The 24,209-nt window shown below is 39.9% G+C and overlaps 2 protein-coding genes across 2 annotated transcripts; both read left to right on the top strand.

The window, feature by feature from the left end:
* The first annotated feature begins 5,669 nt into the window (after positions 1 to 5,669).
* LOC114556380 (C-C motif chemokine 19) lies at positions 5,670 to 6,625 on the top strand. The gene is made up of 4 exons (XM_028579310.1): positions 5,670 to 5,782; positions 5,915 to 6,029; positions 6,171 to 6,279; positions 6,462 to 6,625. The coding sequence occupies exons 1-3, from the start codon at positions 5,722 to 5,724 to the stop codon at positions 6,271 to 6,273; spliced, it is 279 nt and encodes a 92-aa protein (XP_028435111.1). The 5' UTR covers positions 5,670 to 5,721; the 3' UTR covers positions 6,274 to 6,279; positions 6,462 to 6,625.
* Positions 6,626 to 8,851: 2,226 nt separating this feature from the next.
* On the top strand, positions 8,852 to 19,079 carry LOC114556267 (uncharacterized). Its single transcript, XM_028579177.1, has 7 exons — positions 8,852 to 8,994; positions 9,127 to 9,241; positions 9,417 to 9,515; positions 15,127 to 15,314; positions 17,108 to 17,231; positions 17,339 to 17,453; positions 18,621 to 19,079. Exons 1-7 carry the CDS (start codon positions 8,934 to 8,936, stop codon positions 18,651 to 18,653), a joined length of 735 nt encoding a protein of 244 aa, XP_028434978.1. The 5' UTR covers positions 8,852 to 8,933; the 3' UTR covers positions 18,654 to 19,079.
* The last annotated feature ends 5,130 nt before the right edge of the window (positions 19,080 to 24,209 follow it).

Below are 24,209 nucleotides of genomic sequence, written 5' to 3'. Positions count from 1 at the left end.
GGGGCTCCGTAGTTGCATACTCTTTTTTTAACCAACTAAAAACACAAGCATGCTCACTTGTAAAAAGCATCTCCGCTGACTCCTTAGGTGCTTCTCATGTCGCTTATTTGATAACTCCTCGACTCCTCGGTCCTCGGTCAGTCTATCCTGTTACTAAACCCAAAATCATTGTGCTGCTAACTGGCACTGCTTTTTGTTTTGTTTTCTCAATGCTGCATTGATTGATTCTGATGGTCTTTTTTTGATAATATGTATGTCGAGAGTCTAAAATAAAGAAGTTATGATGTCACGCAGTCTTTGGGTGTGTAGCCTTTCTAATTATGTATTTCTACAGTCTTATATTTTAACAGTATTATGACAAACTGACTTTCTTGACTTGCAAAATTATCTTTTAAATTGACTAACGTGTAATTCATGGAAAAATTCAAACAGGATATGAAAATCATTTGTGTCTCGTCATTAGCTATCGTACATAAAATCTTATGAAATAAGCATCGGAATCCTAGTGGCGGCTGGCTTGACCAGGTTATTGCAACCGACAGCTCACTTGACCGCAGTGTTTGACCCCCTCTGATTGGATGGTCACTGGGCAACGTGCTGATTAGCTAGTCAGCTCTGGCATAAAAACGGTCCAATTTAATGCTCGTAACTTGCAGCTTTTAACTTTAATATTGCATCAAAGACAGAAAATTGTGTCTGTCTGTCTCTTAGACTTTGTAAAACTTAAAGGTCCCATGACATGCTGCTTTTTTGGATGCTTTTATATAGACCTTAGTGGTACCCTAATACTGTATCTGAAGTCGCTTTCCCGAAATTCAGCCTTGGTGCAGAATTACAGTCCCACAATGAGCTTTCCTTAGTATGTGCCATTTCTGTGTCTGTAGCTTTAAATGCTATTGAGGAGGAGAGAGGGGGGGGCAAGGTGGAGGGTGGGGGTGTGGACTGCACATTTTAATCTGTTTTCACATTTAAAATATGTGCAAGCAATGTATTTTTCACATGCACACAAAAGGTGACATACAACTGAAAGCTGTGAAACTATTTGTGAACAACATTTCACAAGTTAAAAATATGAATTACCCTTATTGGCTTCCATATCAGCCCTGCGACAGGACTGATTGAAATCCTCTCAGCTAAGTTTTGATTTCTTATGAAATGGTTGGGCGGGTATTTATTTTATTTATATATTTTTGTTCCCTCGTCGACACCGCATGAATTTATTCTTGCCTGCGTCCCTTTTTTTTTCCGAATCTATTTCATAGCCATTAAAAGTGAATCTTACCTGGGCGCCCGGTTAGCTCGGTCGGTAGAGCGTGCGCCCATGTGTGGAGGTTTGCTCCTCAATGCAGCGGGCGCGGGTTCGACCTGCGGCCCTTTGCCGCAGGTCATGCCCCCTCTCTCTCCCTTTTCATGTCTTCAGATGTCCTGTCAAAAATAAAGGCCGAAAATGCCCCCAAAAAAATTATCTTTAAAAAAATTAAAAGTGAATCTTACCCCTGGTATGAATGCTGTTCTCGTTTCCTGAAAATCACGTCAGACTTGATTACGCTCCCCATTCCTGCCTTTCCCTTAGTGTGAGAATTTTATTCATGGTGTGACTGTGCCAGCAGCGGGGGTGGTTGTTCTCAGGGTGTCAGTATTAAATGAATTCATGGGTAAGGCCATAAAGAAGAATAGTGTGAATACATGCTTGTGTTTAGACAGAGGCCACTGTTCTTGAATATGTTAAAATGTCCCCTTATTTTCAATGTGGCTAATGTGCATGGGGTGAATGAACACAGGATTCTCCTGTTCTTGGGAGAAATTCTTTAGTGCACAGTAAGTGTGTTCAGTTGGAAAGAATTTTGCCATTGACTGGGCAGACAAACAGCACCGCCTCCATGTCAAACTAAAATCCAGGATCAAGAATGCTGTGGTGCTGCTAGAGTTGTAATTAAGGGGTGATCTCAGAAGTGCAGGTTACCAGTGAAAAGGAACTTTTTGCACATCAAAATAAAGCTCCGACCCAAGCGTTAGTTTCGCTCTGAAACATCCAGTTTCACATCGCTACACTCCATCTACAATTACACAACATCATGTGGTTTGTTGACATAACTGTCTGTTCAGGGCAGCATCTGACTGCTGGATTAATGGCAGGCCTCAGACCCTGCAGCTATGTCTTTATTTAAATCTAGATGACAGAAATATAAATGGATGTTTAAATAACCACTTAATGCTGTCATGCAAACACGTATTTTAGAAGTAATGTTTCAAAGATGTTCTTCATATCTGGTAATAATTCAGTGTTGTAATGTAATATCTCTAAATGTCTATGGAGGTGGGTAGTGATGGTGCCAACATTTCATGCCAATATACAGCCAGAAGTGCTTCTTCAAGTCAGAGCATTTTTGTAATTATAGCTTGATTGTTATTTTTCAGGATGTGCAAGTTAATCTCTCAGCAGTTTTTACAATAGAAACCCCCAGTGGTGGTGGTGGTGGTGGGGGGGCTCCTCAATTATGAAACAACTATTGTTTAAGTCATGCGTGAAAGAAGCCATGAAACCGACTTGTTTGTGAGTAATTCCTCTGTATTGCCATTTCTTCTTTTCTTTTGACTGTGGCTTCCTCCTGAACAGAATAGATACTTAAACCCATACTGGTATATACTGTCAGCATTACAGTCTTGAGAATTCAAAGGAATTAAAGTGTTTTTTATTTTAATCAGCATGACAAAATGACTATTATTAGTGGTAAAGGATCACCACTTTGTTCGCCAAAGGAATAGTTCGATATAACTTCCTGTGCAACGAGTTCATCCTCACATGCACGGTCCCTCACAGCGTTGTTTACGGTTGCATCACTTTGGCAAAACCCCTGGCGGGAGAAGTTAATCCCCTGTTGCTTAACAACTCCCACACTCGGAGATTGTAATCTAGTACTTGGATGCGTGCACACACCTGCATAAACTCAAAGACATGCATCCTTCCGACAAACCTAAGTGGTGTCGCCCATCCACATTCCATGAAAAATCCCCAAACCAAACAAAGAAAGAAGAACAATATCAAATATCATTGACACAACCAAACACTTCCCACGCCAAAGGCATAGTTTGGTTGTATGAAGTACCTCTCCATAGTCAGTGTAGTACCTTCAGTAGATGGCAGTTTGGAGAAGTTACTACACAGAAGCAAATCAATGTTCTGCTGTGGACAGGAGGCAGCAGCTAAACCTATTTTAGCCACCTAAAAAAATACACACACAGAGCTAATGTACCTTATGTTTACACTATTTTCACCACCTTACCTTACTGTCAAACAGCTCTTTATGACGGAGAAATGAAGCAGTTACTGTATATCGTTCTCTTCAAAAGCCACCCGAGTATTGACAAAACAAGTCAATAGGCTCGTTCGAGATGAACTCGCCTTGCCTGTAAAGTGGACGAGAGCAGGGAGGGAGTAGCCGGGGGCGCTGACAAAAATCCGCTGTCAAGTCAGACAGTTTCTAGTCGTTTCCAGCAGCCTTCAGGCTGAACGGTAAGTGACAGAAACACTGTGGTCCAATTCCGATTTAATAAAATGTTATCAGACCCATATATCAGCTCCTACACAGTCTCCGGTTGTTTTTATTATGACAGAGTAGCTGTCAGAATGCTCTACATGCGATCTGTTGCTGAGATGATCACTGATATACTGTAAGCCTTCTGTGATCGTGCACAGCCCCCCACCCCTCCTCCACACAGTTACTAGTAGCCAAGGAGGACACAGAGTTGTGTGTTGACTTCGGGTCACATTGACCCGTTTTCAATTTTTGTTTTATATCAGAAAATATGGGACGTAGAAATAAGCGCTGAAAATGTGTAGAAAATTTTTTTTACAATTTAAACGTTGAAAAAAGCAAAAACAAAGGCGTTAAAAACAAGGTTGACGGGAAGACAACACAAGGGTTAAAAAAACATGATGGACTCTTCAGAAGAGGTCATTATCTTCACTCGAGCTTCTGCGCGGGAAAGTCACCGGACGACACAATCTTCTAAACACAGCCATACTGTGAAATACAGAGAGAGTTGTTGTTGCTGATAGTCTTAATTAGCTTTGTAGCAACTCATTTGGCAATGGCTTGAATGTACTGGATCATATTGTTCATCAATATCAAAAAGTTATGCCCTAAAGCTTTAATATTTATATACTGAATGAACATTTGCCTTTATTTTCAAATAACAGAAATGATGAGCAGCCACAGATGTACTTTTCAAACCTACGACTGACAGTTCAACAGCTTTCAGCTCTTTATAGCAGCTTACAGCAGCAGACACTTAGCCTAAAGTGCAGATTATCACCAGGGCTACCACTTCTTTTTCCCACACTTTTATTATTTGTATCTCTTACTGTTCAACTGAGACTTCATGAGACTTCATTTGCTCTCAATGATTTCACTTAAACTCACAAACGGCTCATTACACACTTTGGCTCATTAGGTGCTTCAACTTTAAAATAACTTCTAGTAACTCTCATGCAGCATTCACAAGCTAACTTTAACATTTGAGACATACTTATCAACTGCCGCTAAGTTCTAACTTTATCAAGGGCTGTGTCCCAGTTCCATACTACATACTAATTGTGCCATGTCTTGCGGCAGTTCGTGAAATGGTCACCTAATTTAATCTACTTGATTTGCGTACACAAACACGTTTCTCATTTTTTCATGATGGTCAACACGTTTTTTAAACTAATGTATTTCAATGGGAAGCATCTTTCGTGATCACAGCACAATTCTCAATGAGAAGATGACGTAGCATTAAGAGCGACTACGGTAGTGAGTAGTATAAAAGCCCGAAAATCCACATAGGGAGGATGGTTGGGATGGTGGATGGGTCAAACAACACAGGACTTTCACCCAAGAGACCGGGGATCGTGTCCCGCGTGTCACGTTTGCTAAACCCAACCGTTGCTTTCTTCTTTTACTAAACCCAACCATCCCATTCTTCTTTTCCTAAACCCAACCCATCCCGCTGTATGCAGCTATGCAATTGTTGGTATTATAAAAAAACATGCTGACCATCACGGAAAAAAAAAACGTTCTGACCATCATGAAAAAACCCCTGAGATAAACAGGTTTGTGTACACGAATCAAATAGATTAAATTACACAACCATTTCACGAACTGCCGTGAGACTGTGTTGTGTATTATATACATGTCACTGCAACTGTAAGATTCATTTTTACTGACAAGTGGAAATGTTTGCGGGAAACACAGAATCCAATCAAGCAATTCACTGAATTTTAAAATAGTGAGGTGTAAAGATTTGGAATGCTGGCACAAAATAGTGGTAGCTAATGCATAGCACAACATAAAAAAAATTACAGTATTTGCTGAGCTGATTTATGCTTGTGCTAATAAATGGATTGATCTCATTGCAATGCATCTATGGATTGTATGAAGTGTGGAAGGTATTTCTCATGAAACACGTTTGCCATGATAAAGATCCCCCTCTGGGAAGCATTGAAAGATCAAGCAGTAACATTTTGGCACAAAAGAGAGAGGAGGAGTAAAGAGGTAATTGGCGAGGCACGTGTGAGTCTGGTGCCAACTTTTTCCCCATTTCCAGTCAAATGAGCACCGTTCACACTTTCCCTTTCTCTACAAAGCTGTATAAATGCACCTGTCCTCAGAGCAGCGCCTTCACACTCCTGAAGAGACCGAAGCAGCCAACCTTAACTAAGAGCTACGAAGAAACAGAGACATGGCTTCTCGAGTTGCACTTCTCCTCTTGCTGGGCGTCATCTGTGTTGGGTTTGCATCAGGTAAGATTTGCATTAGAAGTGAACCATTCATATTTCAGAATGCTTTCGGTGCAGGTGCATGGGATGTTTTAGTTGTACATTTTCTGACTCATCTACTCTCTCTGATGAATTTGTTTCTCCATCTTCCTGCAGCTGAGATTGTGGTGGACTGCTGTCTGAAGGTTGCTGAGAAGCCGTTGCCGCTCACAATCCTCCAAAGCTACACCATCCAGGAAGGTGGAAACGGATGTGAAATCAGCGCTACTGCGTAAGTAAAAGCTGTAAAATATTTACATATATCTGGGCAAAGATACACCCGTGAACCTAATGAAGAAAAACTAAACTTATTTTCCAGTTCTGTAGTCTGCAGTCTGATCTCACTTCTCTTGTCTCTCATCTGCTTTTACAGGTTCATTACAAAGGTTGGAAGGATACTGTGCGTCTCCCACCCCCGTGATAAAGCGTGGGTGAGAAGTCACATCAAACATCTGGATCATAAAAGAGCTCAGTAAAATCAGGTAAATTATGTTTTTTTTTTTTTGCTGAGCTTTAAAAACAAAGATTGCACGCCTGTACAGCTAAATGGCTTTGTGCACCTTTTCATTTTCATCCATAGTATACTGTGAAAATCATTGCACAAAGAGTTTAATTTCAATGCTTCAACATTGCACTGGCTTATCTCTGCACTTTCTGTCTGCAGGTATAAAGAGGAGAGGACTCTGGGAAAAGATGGCTGAAGAACAAGGGGGCCCCGACTCTAAACTGAGAGCTACAGACTCAGAATCCGAATCACTTCCATTCCTCTTGAAGAGTCTCGGAATGGTCACACTGTGCTGTAGAAAATAAACTGTTTGAGAAAATCTAGCTCTGTAAGATCATTGGGGAATCAATGTTTCTTATTTACGATGCTGAAAAAAAAAATTCTCTTCTCTTTCCCTTTTATTATCCTGTGAGTAAAATGTACTATAGAAATAGAAAGATTTGCCTTGACTTGCCTAAAGGGTAGAGCCTTACAGTGATATCCTTCTGTTTTTTTAAGCATAAGACTAATGTGCTTATGAAATACTTCACTAAATGTTTGACAATCTGTGTTTATCTTTTATGATCATGTTCTAAAATTTCAGTGTTTACAGTTTGCATTTTCTTGTATACTTGTACAAAATGTTGAGATTATTTGTGTGTGTTGAAACTATTGTTTTAGAGTTTAGAGTTAGAGTTATTCTAAAATAAAGTGATATTTTTGTAACCTCTAGTTGCCACCTTTCTTTTAAACTGAAACACATGACTGCATCCACTGCAGTGATCGCACACCATTTGGCAATGGCTTGAATTTAACGGAGGTTCATTAATATCAAAAGGTTACGCACTAAAGCTTTAAATTTAAATAAATTTAAACCTACAAAAGATTCGTCGGCCACTTGATGCAGCGCAACAAGTAGTAAACACAACACTGAGTTTCTCTAGGAAATATGAATATATAAAACACATGAATCTCTCTAAATGTTCAACCTTTTAAAAATAAATGCATACACTTTGTCAGCAGCACTATGTTATTCACGTTCTGAATTCTAATATTGGAAATAGTTTATTGAAAGATTATAGGCTTACTGGTGGATAGGAAGGAAGGTCCAGGTAAGCAGGCAGGTACTGATCCAGGTAAAGGGGCAGAGTAACAGAAGCCCCAAAGAAAAAAAGCACATGGCAAGAAAGCAGCATAACCACTAATCCGGCAAGAAATGAATGGAACTGGGTTGAACTGCAGGGCTGATGAGGAAAGTGGGAGCAGGTGTGTAGATGGGTGGGGCAGACAGATGAAAGGAGGAAAAGTCAGAGGGCACCTGTTGGATGGATGAAAAATGACGACTTTGGGGGCTTAAAACACCAAACACCATAATAATGGCAGCACTCTACGTCTGAATGAATATGACTGGATGTTACTCATCACCAAGCAGCTGATATGAACCACTGATGGTGGAGCACGAAGGAAGCAGTGAATCAAGCTCTGCTTGAACTATGCTCTTTTTCCTGCTGTTGCCAGAAGAGTTCAATGCACAGAAATGTATTACAAGCAAACAAGACTCAAGAAGTGCTTCAACTTCAAATGTAATTCTCCTGCAGCAAGGACAATTTTACCCTTTATATAAAACTTTATTGCAGACCCAGGTCCATATAACACATAATACAGTATAAAAAATATAAAAAAGAGATACAAAAATACATACTAATTACATATTAACCTATAGGATATACAGGCTATTGCACCAATGCTGTCTTAACCTGGAAGTGTATCTATAACAGTTTTTCACAGGGCTGACTAAAGCTTCAATTATGTGGTTCTCTGACTTGTCCAGGCGACACATGAAACTAAACATCAGTTGTCTTAAGAGTGCCTCACAGGTTGGCACTCTAGTGGACACAAACAAATGGCTGGCGCTATGCCACCTAGGGACACAGAGTAGCAGCCTCATTGCATCATTGTATGCTACCTTAAGCCTCTGCATACTCTTTTTCTTATAGTTAGACCACAATTGAGCAGTGTATAGCGGTGTGATGTAAGTTCTAACCAGAGAACACTTCACAGAATCAGAGCACATGGAAAACTTTTGAGACACTGTATAGTTATTAAGAGCTGCAAGGTTTTTCTAACTTTGTCAAGTGTTATGTCCCAATTCCATACTACATACTTATTGTGCCCTGTAGGCTATGTATTATCTTATATTTATTTTCACTGAAAGTGGAAATGTTTGAATCCAAGCAAGCAATTTGCTCGATAGAACATAGCAAACACAGAATTTACAGATTTATGTTGTGTGCCTATGAATGGACTGATCTCATTGTAATGCATGACTGGATTGTATGAAGTGTGAAAGGTATTTCTCATGAAACATGAATGCCCTGATAAAGATCCACCTCTGGGAAGCATCTGAAAAGATAAGCAGTAACATTTTGGCATGAAAGAAAACAGAGGAGTGAAGAGACAGTTGACCAGGCACGCATAAGTCTGGTGCCAACTTGTTCCCCATTTCCAGTCAATGAGCACCGATCACACTTTCACTTTCTCTACAAAGCTGTATAAATGCACCTGCAGCTCTCCTCCTCACAGCAACGCCTTCACCCTCCTGAAGAGACCGAAGCAGCCAACCTTAACTAAGAGCTACGAAGAAACAGAGACATGGCTTCTCGAGTTGCACTTCTCCTCTTGCTGGGCGTCATCTGTGTTGGGTTTGCATCAGGTAAGATTTGCATTAGAAGTGAACCATTCATATTTCAGAATGCTTTCGGTGCAGGTGCATGGGATGTTTTAGTTGTACATTTTCTGACTCATCTACTCTCTCTGATGAATTTGTTTCTCCATCTTCCTGCAGCTGAGATTGTGGTGGACTGCTGTCTGAAGGTTGCTGAGAAGCCGTTGCCGCTCACAATCCTCCAAAGCTACACCATCCAGGAAGGTGGAAACGGATGTGAAATCAGCGCTACTGCGTAAGTAAAAGCTGTAAAATATTTACATATATCTAGGCAAAGTCTAGATCCTTTGCTGAATGAGCACAGTAGCTGGTTTCTCTTATTTTCGTTACAACCGTAATTTGATCCTATTTTCCAGTTCTGGAGTCTGCAGTCTGATCTCACTTCTCTTGTCTCTCATCTGCTTTTACAGGTTCATTACAAAGGTTGGAAGGATACTGTGCGTCTCCCACCCCCGTGATAAAGCGTGGGTGAGAAGTCACATCAAACATCTGGATCATAAAAGAGCTCAGTAAATTCAGGTAAATTATGTTGTTTTTTTTTTTGCTGAGGTTGAAAAACAGAAATTGTGTGTGCCTGTAGGCCTACACCTTTTTCATTTTTCTTACAGTATACTGTGGAAATCATTGCGCAAAGACTTTCACTTTAATGGCTCAACATTGCACTGGCTTATCTCTGCACTTTCTTTCTGCAGGTATAAAGAGGAGAGGACTCGAGGGAAAAGATAGCTGGAGAACAAGGGGGCCCCGACTCTAAACTGAGAGCTACAGACTCAGAATCACTTCCATTCCTGTTCAGAGTCTCAGAATGGTCCCACTGTGCTGTAGAAAATAAACTGTTTGAGAATCTAGCTAGTACGTGTTTCTTCTTATTTGTGGCTCTTCATGTTCCCTTTTTTTTTCCTGTGAGTAAAATGTGCTATAGAAATAGAAAGATTTGCCTTGACTTGCCTAAAGGGTAAAGCTGTGAACTAACAGTGACATCTTTTTTTTATTGTTATTGTAAGACTGTAAGGTGCTTGTGAAATTCTTCACTAAATGTTTGACAATCTATGTTATCTTTTTATGATCATGTTCTAAAATTTCAGTGTATATACAGTTTTTGTGTTATTTGTACAAAATGTTGAGATCATTTGTTTGTCAAATATGTTATTATGTTGAGTGATTCTAAAATAAAGTGTTATTTTTTGTAATCTCTAGTTGCCGCCTTTCATTTAAACTGAAACACATGACTGCATCCGCTGCAGAGTTTCTCTAACAAATATAAAAATATAAAACAAATGTTCTTTCAGATTTTATGACCCTTTAAATAGATGCATGCACTTTTTCAGCAGCACTATGTTACTCATGTTCTTAGTTTTAATATCCAAAATAATACACACAGTTATACATATTTAATCTTTGTCACAGTGCTGTGAATAAGTAACGGGGATAGGACCCAAATGCGGATGAAGGCAGTCCGACAGGATCAGTTCTGTGATTTATTGAAGGCTTACTGGCAGGTACAGATAGGAAGACAGGCAGGGACAAGTCCACAGTAACAGAAGCTCCTGAGCAAAATCAAATGGAAAGAAAGCAGCATGACAAATATGGAGTGAGAGGCTGGCGATGAGGGAATGAAATGCAAGTGAACAGGTGGGCAGGGCATAGTCAGGTGTAAGGAGGGAAATTCCGAGAGCACTGGTGAATGGATGGAAGATGGCAATGAAAGGGTCTGGAGATTAGAGAGCGTGGCTGAAGAGGACAAACAGAGACTGACTGGGATCATGTTCATGGTCCCATATGGTCTAGTGGTTAGGATTCCTAATTTTCACCCAGGTGCCCTGGGGTTCAACTCCTGGTATGGGCATATAGGTATACATGAATGTATTTATACTTCATTTCTTTGTCTTTTCAAAAAGTGGACCTTTTTCCAGTTTTCCCTCATTTTGTATTTAATTATGAGGTTCAATTATTCATTTTGATGTCCTTGGCCTCACAGATTTTGCTATGAGTGCATAATGTCACATGCCAGTTGACACATTCACAGAAGGGGTGCAAGAGAGGGGCTTCGGTTTGGTCTAGATCATTTTTATTTGGGGGGGGATTTGAATTATTGGCCAGCGTTATTTAAAAGACACTTGTTTATTACAACAACAAAAAAGCCTTTGGCAGCCGGGATTCATGACAATTTAGGGTTGTTTACTTATTTCTGAATATTGTGAGTTATGAGTAACCATTAGTATTACAATTCTGAGAATAAGCAGTAAAAGTGAAAATAGGGAACAGTCCTTCAAACTTCATTTGACATTTTGACCTTTTTATGACTGTAGAGAGCACAGAGCCACACACTGTTGCCAAGGCCAAAGAAAAAGGCTCCCAATGGACAAGAGCATGTGGAGTTTCCCGATAATGCATGTGGGACTACGTTGTGTCTTATTTCTGGCTGGCCTGTGGTGAACTAACTCCCTGAGTATCTATTTACATTACTTTATTTACCTGGAACAGATTTGCTGCAGATTGTGAATGATTCCTTTCAGTGTTATTGCATAATATATTTATTTCATGTCATTAAGGAAGGAGCTTACATTTGCCAGTTGACCACAAACACAATGTTGTTGTCGTTGATGCTGGATGTGTAATTAAGCAACTCTTTGCTAACTTGTCAACCACATCCACTGTATGAGGTGATGATGTCTCAGTGTTGTGTTTACTACTTGTTGCACTGCATCAAGTGGCCGACGAATCTTTTGTAGGTTTAAATTTATTTAAATTTAAAGCTTTAGTGCGTAACCTTTTGATATTAATGATCACGGAAGACTTGTATCATGTTGACGCGCCGACAGTGTTGTTGTCATTACTTTGACTTCCTCATGGGGGCGACTGAAACTACGCACTATTGCTTTAATTTCACGTGTAATTCAATCAAAAAAACTTAATAAAAACAGGTTTGAAAATAGATTTCTTTAATTAAGCTGCACGACCGTTGAACTTCTTTGACCTCGATGTTCACAAGACTGCACATTTGTTATGTTAGCACAGCGATTATTATAGACAAAAAGATTCCATTACAGTATTCAAAGACACCTTAGGGAAGTTAAAACATGTCTTTGCTTGTCAGACTAGGATGTGGGAATGTAATGTCAGGCTCACTCCTGAAACACTCGACAAGTACTGCTGTCTAGAATATCCTCTGTAGGCAAACACTTATGGCCATCAACTTTTTTCAAGTTCCAGTAAACTGCTTCAGCAGGGAAAGTCCCTGAGAGTAAGCTCAGCAGACATACATGGCAAACATCCAACTAGTGATTTACAAGAAAATGAAAGTTTTTCTGTAAATGTCCCGTTGGCACTTACAGTGTGTGACTGAACAAACATAGAAGTTGATTTGACAGCATACATATGGAATAATGGTTACTTTTATGTAAACACAGAAAGACCACAGTTGTCAACTTCCTCAGTAAGTGGGAAGAGAAAGTAGCTCTCTACAGATAAATGTGGTGATATTGTCTTCACTGGAAGCAATGTTTTATCCGAGTGGTTTCACTCATCTTTAACATGGGAATAAGCATAACAAAGGAAAATTGTGTAATAACACAAGTGTTTGTTCTTACTTTGGGTTTGGATGTGTTTGCTAACAGAGTTTAAAGATTAACCAGATTAACTTGTAATGTAATGTGATCATACCGGCATTTGTATGATAATCTTTCTCTTAACGAGTTTCTGTTATGTTTTCTGCCAAGGGTGCAGTGTCTTATCTTTATAACAACATGAAAGTGACAAATTAACTTATAATAATGAGAAACTTTTTTGAGGAAATGAAAATTGCTATATATATATATATAGCATGAACATAAAGTATGTTTTTAATACAACATACTTATTTTTAATCTTCACTTTCTTTTGAAGAACAGCCACTTGCTTTACTTTATTAACATTTAATCTAAACCACAAACTTTCCCGAACCTTAACCAATTGCTTTGGTTGTCTAAACCTAAATTGTAAATTGCAATTTCAATATAAATCAATATAAAAGTATAAAATTCAATTCAATAAATTCACCATACAGAGGACTCAGGATGCATAAAGCTGTCTCCGCTGTCAACGTCCTGCGATTTGTACACCCAATGTCCACCAACGGCCTTCCCTTGACTTCCGTGCAGTATAAAAATAAAAAAGCCGGTCTCTTGCTCTTTTCAATATCCTTTTTCTTTTTCTGGGCGAAGAAGAAGACTGCTCTTCCTGAAATGTGGATTTTAAATACATGTGGTCCTCCATGTTTCCTTCTTCAAACTTGCCTGGGCCGGGAAGCTACGATACCCATTAGCAGCATTAGCAGCACCTGTGAGTTTATCATGTGACAGTGAAAATATGAAAGGTGAATCAGTATGTCCTGTATGTCCCTTAACGTATTTCAAGATGGCGTATAAGTATGGAGCGTCCCAACCCCAGATCATGCAAACGCAAATGTAAAATTTCAAGCAAATTGGAATACTTGCAATTGATGGTGGAGGTAAATATTCATGAAAAAGGACAAAGGGCAAAGGGCAACACAGATTTTGATAATGAACAACTAAACACGTTACACACTGGACCTTTAACATCCAGGCAGCGATGACGTTTCTTGCTGTTTTTGGCAAAACATTATTTTTAATTAGATGGATTTGGAATATGTAAAAAAAAAAAAACTAGAGTAACAAAGTTCACACAACAGCACAGGTACCAAATCTAACAAGGATCATCGGGGTTCATTTGCTTCTCTGAAGGCGTTCGTTAAGGAGCGATATGGGATTCATACGAATTTGTTTTTTCCTTTATAATATTTAAGATTATATATTTGGTTTTAGTTTTCTTGACAGTAGAGGGGACAGGAAACGTGAAGCAAAACAGGGGATGTTATGGTCACATACTATACTTCATAGACTGCTCTTGAAACAAGGTGGGAACTCAAACTCGAACTTTGAGTCGGGAAAAACATTATCTTGATTTCACTGTCTTCATGTTATCAGTAAGAGACTTGACTCCATTATTCGTGGTTTTTGGAAACCCCTATCTGCAAATGTCTGACTTTATAGTAAATGTGTTAACTTTTTGTTGACCTGGCCATTTGGAGACACACATGTGCAGATTACTTACTCCTCAGGGAATGTTTGTTTTGTGCAATGATAACTATCGTGTTTAAAGGGAGCCACACTTGAGTTTACGAGCATCGCCACATTCCATTTTGTCTTATCATTTAGCATACTGTGTGTAATATACAACATATAAACTATGGGGAGGTCAATTGCAGTTGCAGCTGAAAGAATAAGCAGATTTTCTTGACAACTGAGTCAAAGAACAGTATTGTTTAGTTCAGTACGCAGGAAAACAAATGGAATCCTTTATTTTGATCAATGAGAGTATTTCCTACTGAAATTAGTTGAAGTCCACTATACAGTATCTTATTTGTGGTTGTTTTAATAGCTCTGCTTTTTTTCAGTGTGAACATGGATTGTGATATCTTTTCCATATGACTTCCTTAAAACAGCAGTGTTCCTTCCCACATTGGACACATTCCATATTCCACATTCTTCAATACTATATTTACAGTAGAAGACAAAAATATGCCAAAAAGCTCCCATGTGGCACATAAAAACAAAATCATTTAATTTTATTATTATTTATTTTCAAGGCTTTTCTGCAATACAACGTATACATTTTAATAATAGAGCCATACGCCAAAATTATGATTATGTTTTCGTTTTGCAGCTTAAAATAAAGTATGCATCAGTGTAAATCAGTTGAGCAGTGGTGTCAGGGTTAAATCACTAACTGCTGGTATTTGTTCAGAGATTAGAGAAGTGTTCCTGTGACTGTGAGGTAGCCTGACAAACTGTTCCTGTTACCTTAGAATAAGAAGGTCAAAGGAGTGCTGGGAATTGAAATATAATCTGTCATTAATATATACAAGAAGTCTTTTTTTGTTTTGTTTTTATTCCTGTTGGGAGGGGGGGTTAAGAAGTAGGTTTTAAATTCTTTGAGCTTCTCAGTCCATAATGACTTCTGAGTGGAATGACCGGGGGGCCAGAGGAGGAGGAGGTGGGGCCTCCTCTGGAGAATGAAAAGTGAAACTGAGTGGACACTGCTCACAGCATAAAAGAGCAGCCAAACCAGACAGAAGCAGTCACCTCACCTCATTTGCAACTGCAGGTGCCGAAAGGAAGAACAGGCTCAGCCAATCAGCCTCCAGAAAGACGAAGAGACGACATCGCCAGCTCAGCAACCAGACATGGCTCCGTGGGGTGACGCCAAGCTCTTCTTCTGCATCCTCTTCATCACCTGCTGCTGCACAGGTGAGTTTCTTTCCCAGGAATCCTCCCTGGATCATCATCAAACTGCAACAGTAATGCCTTTATCTTTCATCTTGTGAAATAAGTCATTTCCAAACCAATCTTATTTTTAACTGAAAAAGACAAAAAGGATGTCATTTGTCTCTTAAAATCCACTTGGAACAGCTCCAAAAGGAAACAATGGTTTACAAAGTGAGCAGGAAAAAAAAAGAGGAAATTCCTCAGTGAGGCTACATTTGAGGTTTAAATACCCATCTGTGGTCCTTCACTCGACTTGAAAATTCATCTTTTCGAGTTTGCATTTAGAGTTTAGCTGTTTGTAAAGTCTGTGAAATTCACCTCACCTTAAAACTCGCTCTCATCAATTTCTTTGAGTTCTTCTTCTTATTTCTCCAGTATAAAATATAACAATTGTGTCTGAGAGAGGTTTATACTTTGTTGTCTGTACAGCATATGACACCGTCTATCATCAGAGTCTTAATCCAGATATGAAATATGACAAAGGACATAAAAGTAGGCGTAGCAGTAGTGGAATTACAATATGAAAAAACAGAATGGCATTATAGAGTAAATAAAGATAAAGTATAATGTATAAGATATGATATAAATTAAATATTCGGTATAATAACTGTCGAGTAAAGTAAATTATCCTGTTTAATACTGAAATCTGTACAACACTTAACAACAGGGAAATTAAAAATGTCTTTAAATCATTTTGTTATGTCTGAATATGAGTTATCAGTGTGAAGGAGCAAAGTAAACAATTAAGGCATGTGGTGAGGGTGTGACGCTGGTTTTCCCCGCTCCTAGGCTCTTACTTTTATATTCATAGGTGAGAGTTAACAATTAACTGCTGGAAATCCCAGTTGGTGAAGTCAATGAGGCAACTTTTGTTGCAACAAAGATGACACAGCATTGTGTGTGGGAGTGTTTAGGTGTGATGTGTGTGTGTGTGTGTGTGTGTGTGTGTGTGTGTGTGTGTGTGTGTGTGTGTGTGTCCTGCACGTTGTCACTCAGAGAGGACATGACTACATCCTGTAGTAGTAGTAGTTACATCCGATTTCCTCCATGATTTTCCTTCCGGGAGTCGACTCCACTTTCAAGAGTTTAGCTCCTGTTTATTTTATTTTATTGTACTTTTATCGTATTGTATTATAGCTGATGAGTTTTTATCATGTCAACATTCAAAGAGCTAGAAATCTTTTTTATACTCCATTGCAAGAGTGCACAAGTTACATTTCCAGTTGCTTTAAAAAGATGTATCAAACTATTTTGAAATACTAAAAAAATTATGTATTTTCAAAAGGAACACATGAAGAAAACTCTCTGTAGATCTTGGGAGATCTTGGCCTCAAGTTTCATGCGAGCCGCTCCAAATAAATCCTATGTCACCTGAGACACCTTTGGAAGTTTTAGCCAGTATTGTGTTCCTGCTATAAAACCTCACCGCTCAAACGTATAAAGGGTTAGAAAGTACAAGCCTGCCACACCCCATCATTCACCAACACACATCCAGAACAGCATAATAACCTCATAAACAAAAGAACTTGTGCATGTAAGTTTTGCAGCAGATTTGCACTCAAGTGTTTGTTGGTGACTTATTTTGCACTTTATTTAGTGTTCCCTGTGTTTAATTTGATGTTTTTTATGTAAAATCCTGTAAGTGAATCAAGTTATGGCTTCAGTTGAACTGCAACTGAAATGTATAACCACAGTGATTGCACCGTTTGAGTATGAAACTCTCTCTGGGCATCACAAGGTGGTTGTTAACTGATCTCATCTTCTCTGTCTTTCAGTGACATTGGCTCAGATACCCATGGACTGCTGCCTGAGTGTCAGCGACAAAAGAATTGAACAATCTAGAGTTGCAGACTACCGTCGACAGATCAGCGGACATGGCTGCTCTATTGATGCCATGATGTAAGTTTAGGCTGTGCAAAGTGGATGATGTTTTTCAATCAGTAGATGGGACACGCTGCAAGTTATCACATTCTCTTTCTGACCTTGGGGATTTGGTGTTCTTGCAGTTTTGCGACCAGACGCGGCAAGAAACTCTGTGTGCCTGCTGACAAAAAGTGGGTCCAAGAGGTGGTGAAGCATGTGGACACCTTGAAGAAATTTTGCAAGCAACGCCACTACAAGGTAGCCTACTTTGTCTCTAGATATTATGCTGCTCTGCAACCTAAAGGGCATGGTCTTCATATCATTTTTGTATTAAACTCAATGCTAAAATCTAGCTCTCACTCTAAACTTCCACTTAAAAAACAGATTTTCTATGGCCCATAGCTCACCTGGTAGAGCGCGCGCCCCATGTAGGCTCAGTCTTTGCCAGCGGCCCGGGTTCGAGGGTGACCTGGGGGCCCTTTGCTGCATGTCATCCCCCCTATTTCTTCCCTGTTTTTTTGGTCACTCTTCAGCTGTTCTAAGTAAAGGAAAAACACAAAAAAAAATGAAACCCTAAAAATAAGAATAAAAAAATAAATTTTCTTTACTGGTTAGTTTCGTTTTACTTGACAACTGTAATGAATTTTTCATTGCATTACTCATTTATACTACTTATATGCATTACTTTATCAATTAGTAAGCCGCAAAAGTTAACTGTTACATTATTTGTTCCATTGCTTTCAGCCTTTAAACAACTCCCAAACCTGCACCCCTTCACCTCACCATAAAGTCACAAACTGTGAAATCTAAATCTAATATGATAATGTTGGCAAGTATTTTACAACATGTTGAACCATTCCTAAATCCATTTACTTCAGTCTGTTTCAAGCCTCATTAACAGGCCATTGAAAACAGTGAAACCGCAAACGCTGCCACTGGCTTTGAGTCATCAGGTTGTAAAGCACCCATAGCCTGTGTCTTGTATCACTCATCATCACTTTGGTGCCGCCGGCACTTCAGTTTAAAGTACCGATGAGATTATTGGCTTACGTTTCTTTTCTTTTATTTTGAGTAGCAATTTTTATTTTTTTTAATACTCATATCAGTGACATACAATCAGTGACATATATAGTATACAAGATACAAAACAATACGATACACTTTATTGTCCCCGGAGGGGGAATTCATTTTGGGCACAATGATGCTGCATACATTACAAACAGTGAATAGTAATCAGTGTCTTAAACAAATGAGACACGAGTAACGTAAAAATGTAGCAGAGCAGCACCACCGGTGTTGTTTCAACAACCAGAACATAACCCCCCCACACCCTCCCACCCCATATTACATATGGGTATATGACAGCACATATCAATAAAATAAACAACAAATAAAATTTGTTTCTAAATATTTGTGTGTTTACAGGGCAAACACTGCATTGGAGTGAAGCATGAGTGAAGGGAGAGCGACACGTGACCCCTTCAGCAGCAACAACAGAGCCGGAGTGAACCACTGCAAGTGGGAGAAGGGGTGGATCAAACCAATAAATAAACAAATAATCATGGCGATTCCTAGGACTACAGAGTGCTTTCTGTTTTTTACCATTATATTTTATAAAATGATGTTCGAGCCACAATGAATATAAAACATTTTGAAGGATTTTTATATATATATATATATTTTTTTAATGATATTTCTGTTTTGGAAGATCCAGGATTTCTGGAAAAAATATAAGAGTACAAAATGTGAAAGATGTAAGAGTGTGTAGCTAACTAAACTAATTCTGAACAACTGAATTACTCAGGCAGGGCTAGTTTGTTTGTTGTATGAATTTATTTGATTGTTGTCCTTTTTCAAAATAAAGCCATGTTTTTTCAAACCCTGCGCATGTCTATCTATGTCCATCATTCATGTTTTTCTTTTTGCTTTGTTTTGAATCCCACCACAGCAGTGCACATTTTTGGGTTTGGTTTGTTTAGGTTTACGCTGAAACTATAGCATGATGTTTATTGGAATAAGTTTACGGAATTTGTCTGGGGCCATGATAGAGTACAAACATACATATGTATGGATTGAAGGTTGAATGACATAAACTGTAGATTTTTGGGGGGTTTTAATCATACATGAGCCATAATATGTAAATTAGGACAGCACTCCAATTAATATTTCTAAATGCCGCACAGATGTTCCGGGCGTCTTGCGTGAATGAGCATGAAACTGGAGTGCTGTGCTTATTGCCTTTATATATAATTGAGGCCCTGTTTACACAGCAACGCTCGCGGGTGAAAACGACAAAATATTTTATCAGGTGTGCCTTTCGTTTAGATGGCGACGGCGTTTTTTGGGCTTAAAAAACGCTAAAAAGTGAAACCACACTCCAGAGTGGAAATCTTAAAAACGCCCCACCGTCGCATTCCTGTCTAAAGTGTAAAACCGCAAAAGTCTGCTCCGATCTGCTCACGGTGGCACCCCATAATTCGTTACATAAATCAAAATATAGAGTGATTACTCGCCCATGGCCACGCCGTCGTTGGGTATCCACAGCCTGCCTAGACTTGGTCCGGATGGCTTTCAGCTTGGATGATATCTGACTTTGAAAGATAGCGTCTTTCTCGTGTGGATGTGACGTCCCTCCAGGTACAGGATACTGCTGAAGAAATTCGTTCCACAAGTCTATATATTTTGACTGGCAGGACTCCCAGTCCACACCCTGTTGTGCCTTTGTGCCTTTGTAATCTAAGGAGCAACAACTCCACCTCCTCGTCTGTCAAGACAAAATTGTCAGCTTTCGTTGTTCGCTTCGTCATCTTTTGGTTTCGCGCTACTAGGGAGAGAAGTAGAAGGAAGTTTTGTAAATGTATTGAAAAATTAATAAAAACATTGTTTAAAAAAAGTGGGTGAGTGAGAGGCAACAGGGATAGGACCCAAATGCAGACGATGCAATCATGCCATTCAAAGATTTATTGCGACAATAAAGGTACAGTATATTAAGGCAGGTACAGGTACAGGGTCGGACTCAGGGTAAAGTTCAGGTTTTTGGTGGCTTGGAAGCAAAGGTACAAAGCACATGGCAAAGAGTGAGTGGGAAAGGGCCGGCTGATTAGGAAAGTGGAAACAGATGAGTAGGTGGGTGGGAGAAGGCCTGGAGGGAAAGGGGTTATTGCAGCGCAGCAGGGAGCGGATGGATGTGGGAGTGAGCTGATGTGGCACGGCTCGACGGATGGAAATGGTTTGTCCAATACTTCGGTTTATGACCAAACCCTTGTGTTCAGTGCTAATCAGCAGATGTAAGCATGCTAACACGCTAAACTAACATAGTGAACATGGTAAACATTACCTGCATCAGCATTAAGTATGCATTATGAGCATGTAAGCATGCAGACGTCAGCATAGGACTCACTAACATGGCTGTTTACTCTGGTTTTATTAGGGGAGCCCAAGGTGGATATTTATGGAAGCCCATTTCCGCTATTGTGATAAAAAAAAAGATGAGAACATTTCTTGACATGACTTAGCATTTCAAAATAATGATTTATTATATTTTGAGAAAGTTCCTTATTATTTTTGCGATACTAAGTCATTATTTCAAGATCATTTCTCATTATAATGACTTTAGCGTGATTTATGGTTCTGCAGAGGCTCCGCACAGAGCTTTCGCGGTAGCCTACGTAAGTGGCCTGAAGTTTATACTTGTGCGTTGGTGTGTTTGTGAGCCGGCGTGTGTGTGTGTGGGTGTGTGTGTGGGGAGTGTGTGGTAGAGCGAGGAAGAAGTGAGAGAGTGGCGGTGATTAGCTTCGGAGCGAGTAGCAACTCTAGAGTCCTAGGCCCTCATTTATCAACCTAACGTAGAAACCAGCGCATATATGAGCGCAGAAATCATCTTACAACAGGCTTCACGTGGGATTCATGAAAAGTTCGTATCACACCAATCCGAGCGTAAGAATGGTCGTACATTGATAAATGCGGCGGCTGGAAACGATCGTCATTTAAATATCACGCCCCAATATATTCTGGGTTTTGAGGCCTCGCCCCTACAATTTACGACATGGCGAGACGTAATCCGGCTGAGAAGCAACACTTTTCAGAGGTGGAGATTGAAACCCTGATTTCTCAGGTTCATTTGCATTAAAGTGTGTACTATTTGGCAGCCTGAAAACTGGTATTAAAGGCTGTAGAAAGAATGCGGGATGAAAAGAGATCACTGATGCGGTCAACAGTGTTGTCGGAACGAGGCAACAGCTGAGGGAGAGCGCGTGTCCTCCGCCCCCCCCGTGCTGGACCCTGTCTCCTGACAGCACAGGGGCTGGGAAAACCAGCCAAAATAACTTGGTCAATGGCAGAAATAAATCATTCACTTGAAAGAGAAACAAAAACCTGAAGAATAAATAAAAATGTTGTGCATCGTCATTTTTCCTGTATTGAATATCATTGCCAAACATAACACTATAGGCTACATTTTAAAAGTGAGGAATAATATCCTGTCTCCTTCATATAGCCCTCACTTGGTGGCTGTTCTGGACACTGCTCTCTGGGCATCGGGTCATCTGGCTCCATCGCTACATTTATGGCACCGTGTTTTCCTGCGAGATGTTGTGCAGAACCCCCCAGGCTAAAACAATGTTGCAGACCGGCGCATAGAGGTCTTCTAAAAGAGCCAGATCTGCCATTGCTGATAACTGATGACTTCTCCTTCTCCTGTTAAACTGATTATATGCTGCACCGCAAGTCCACACTGACTCGAAAACTTGCGTACACGAGTTCAGACCAGACGTGAGATTTGATCGCAGCCTACGCTCACGTCCAAATTGATAAATGCCGAGCTTTGCGTAGGAATCGGCGTACGCCCGTCGTACGCCTGTTTTAGGTCGTACGCACGTTTCATAAATGAGGGCCCTAGTGAGAGAAACAAAGTGTCTCCCCTGTGCTTTCTGACCAAGGTGGGGAATCTGTAGCAGGAAAAGTTAACCCTCTCCTTGATTTCATGTTGTTTATGGAGAGGAAGAACCAGGAAATGAGTCAGGGGAAATGCAACACTGCCAAGACACGACGTACGTCACTGCGACGTGTTGTTACATTTTTCGAGAGGTGCACGTCAGGCTATGGCGTAGGGTCCGGCGTAGGTCCGTGTCTTCACGTACCTACCGGCTTTACACAGAAGTATAAATCACGCTTTTCATCACAAGGCTAAGTTTTTATCTTATTCCTTTCTTTTACTGGCAGAAATGGGCTTCCATACAAATTGGCCCCCTTATCTGCAATCTTTGATGAACTCGCAATAACCATTAGAGTTTTTTGTTTTACAGTAATGTCTGACTTTTGAAATAATCTACAGTTTACTCACTCTTGTTCTAGCTACAATTTGATGCAGTGTTTTGACTTTGGATCCTTGCTATTTTCTATCACAAATAAATAAATAAATGAATAGGCCTATAAATGAAATAATTGTTATAAAAGATCCGGCAGATCCAGTTTGTCTGAGCTAAGCTGCTGAGTTGGTATCTTTTGTGAGCTTGCACAACTCTCCTTTCATAGTAACTGAAAACCTTTACAAACTTGAGACATTAAGTGGGTGTCTCTGTTGAGGTTTTGTATACATAACATACAAAAAAGGACAATAATACTCGGATTGTAAGATTAATTTAGAGAATGCACATTATATTTGGCAGAAGTGCCACCGGGAAGGCAAATGTGGGTTGAATGCCTTGTTCAATTCAACAGTGTTTGTTAAAGAAAATAATGTTTTTTTTTCTAGATGATTGATTACCATGACCTTGAGGTTTCCACTGTTACAACAGACCTAATACCAAATCTTTAATCTGAGACGGTAAAAGGCAGTCACTTATTTACCTTTTAATGCTTTTAAAGTATTACATGTCACATTTTGGGGTGTTTGGCAGAGTCACTTATCTATAGTTTATGTGCCTAAATGAATGTCTAAAGATAAATCCAAGATAAATCCAAAAAACAAGTGCCAGGAAATTAGAGGAAGCTGTCGAATGGAAATCACCAGGAAACTATGGTGAGGGGGTTCATATGAAGGTAAAGGAATAAAGGACTGTCTGTTTATCACCTCTTTGATGGCAAGATGATAGTAGCACTATTCTAAACATTGCCTTAGTACAGTACTATCCCCACATTGCAAAATCCCCTCTTGGCTTAATTATAATACAAACTGATGTGGCAGACCCCTATGAATGATGTAGTCTATATCCACAACGTTCCACTTCCGGGATTGCTCTGCTGCCAGCCGGATGTCCGGAACCTTCCGTTTGGTTTGTGTTGGAATTTTGAACTCTGGTAGATTTATGAGGACTATGGTTAACTGCTCCTCACATTTCTGCAGGGTAAATCCAGACAGCTAGCTAGACCAGGGGTCTTCAACATCTTTTAGGCCAGGGACCCCTAAGCTGAAAGACACACAGAGTAGGGACCCCCTACTAAATATATTGTATACAACTGAGTTGCATATTAAACTGGGCAGAATGGATGAAATCAAGTTTTAATGTTAAACATCCATCTAGAAGGCACAGTGACTGATGCCACCCGCCTTATGGATTTCCAGCAAAAATGTGTCTTCACTGTTCAGAAGAATCCATGTAGTTTCTTGTTCCTTTGAATGCATGAATAGTGATGATCTGTGACTCAAACGAAATTCGCAGAACAGTGTGTTGGATAAGTCAGATTGTGAAGCCTACCTCTGGACGTGTTTCTGCAAGAGGAATTCATAGAGCGTGTGTGAAGAGGGGGGAAGGGGAGGAAACCTATCTACAGCTTGTGCGCGGGGAAGGGGAGGACGCTATGAAATGCGTGTGCATGAGCAGTGATTGACATGCAGTTAGATGCCCCCCCCTCCGGCCCTGATTGGTGCATCTGAACAGGGAGCTGTGGATTTTTGCAAATCACACTACAGGCTGTAGGTGGTGCCAGAGGAGCCGGATTTTTTTTTTTTTTTTAAATGACCTGCTTCATGTAGTTCTACTCAAACATAGGGGCAGTTTCAGCAAATATGACAGA

Source organism: Perca flavescens, chromosome 5 (genome assembly GCF_004354835.1).
Source record: "Perca flavescens isolate YP-PL-M2 chromosome 5, PFLA_1.0, whole genome shotgun sequence".
NCBI lineage: Eukaryota > Metazoa > Chordata > Actinopteri > Perciformes > Percidae > Perca > Perca flavescens.
The sequence above is the reverse complement of the archived record's forward strand: the minus strand, read 5'-3'. Positions and strand labels throughout refer to the sequence as shown.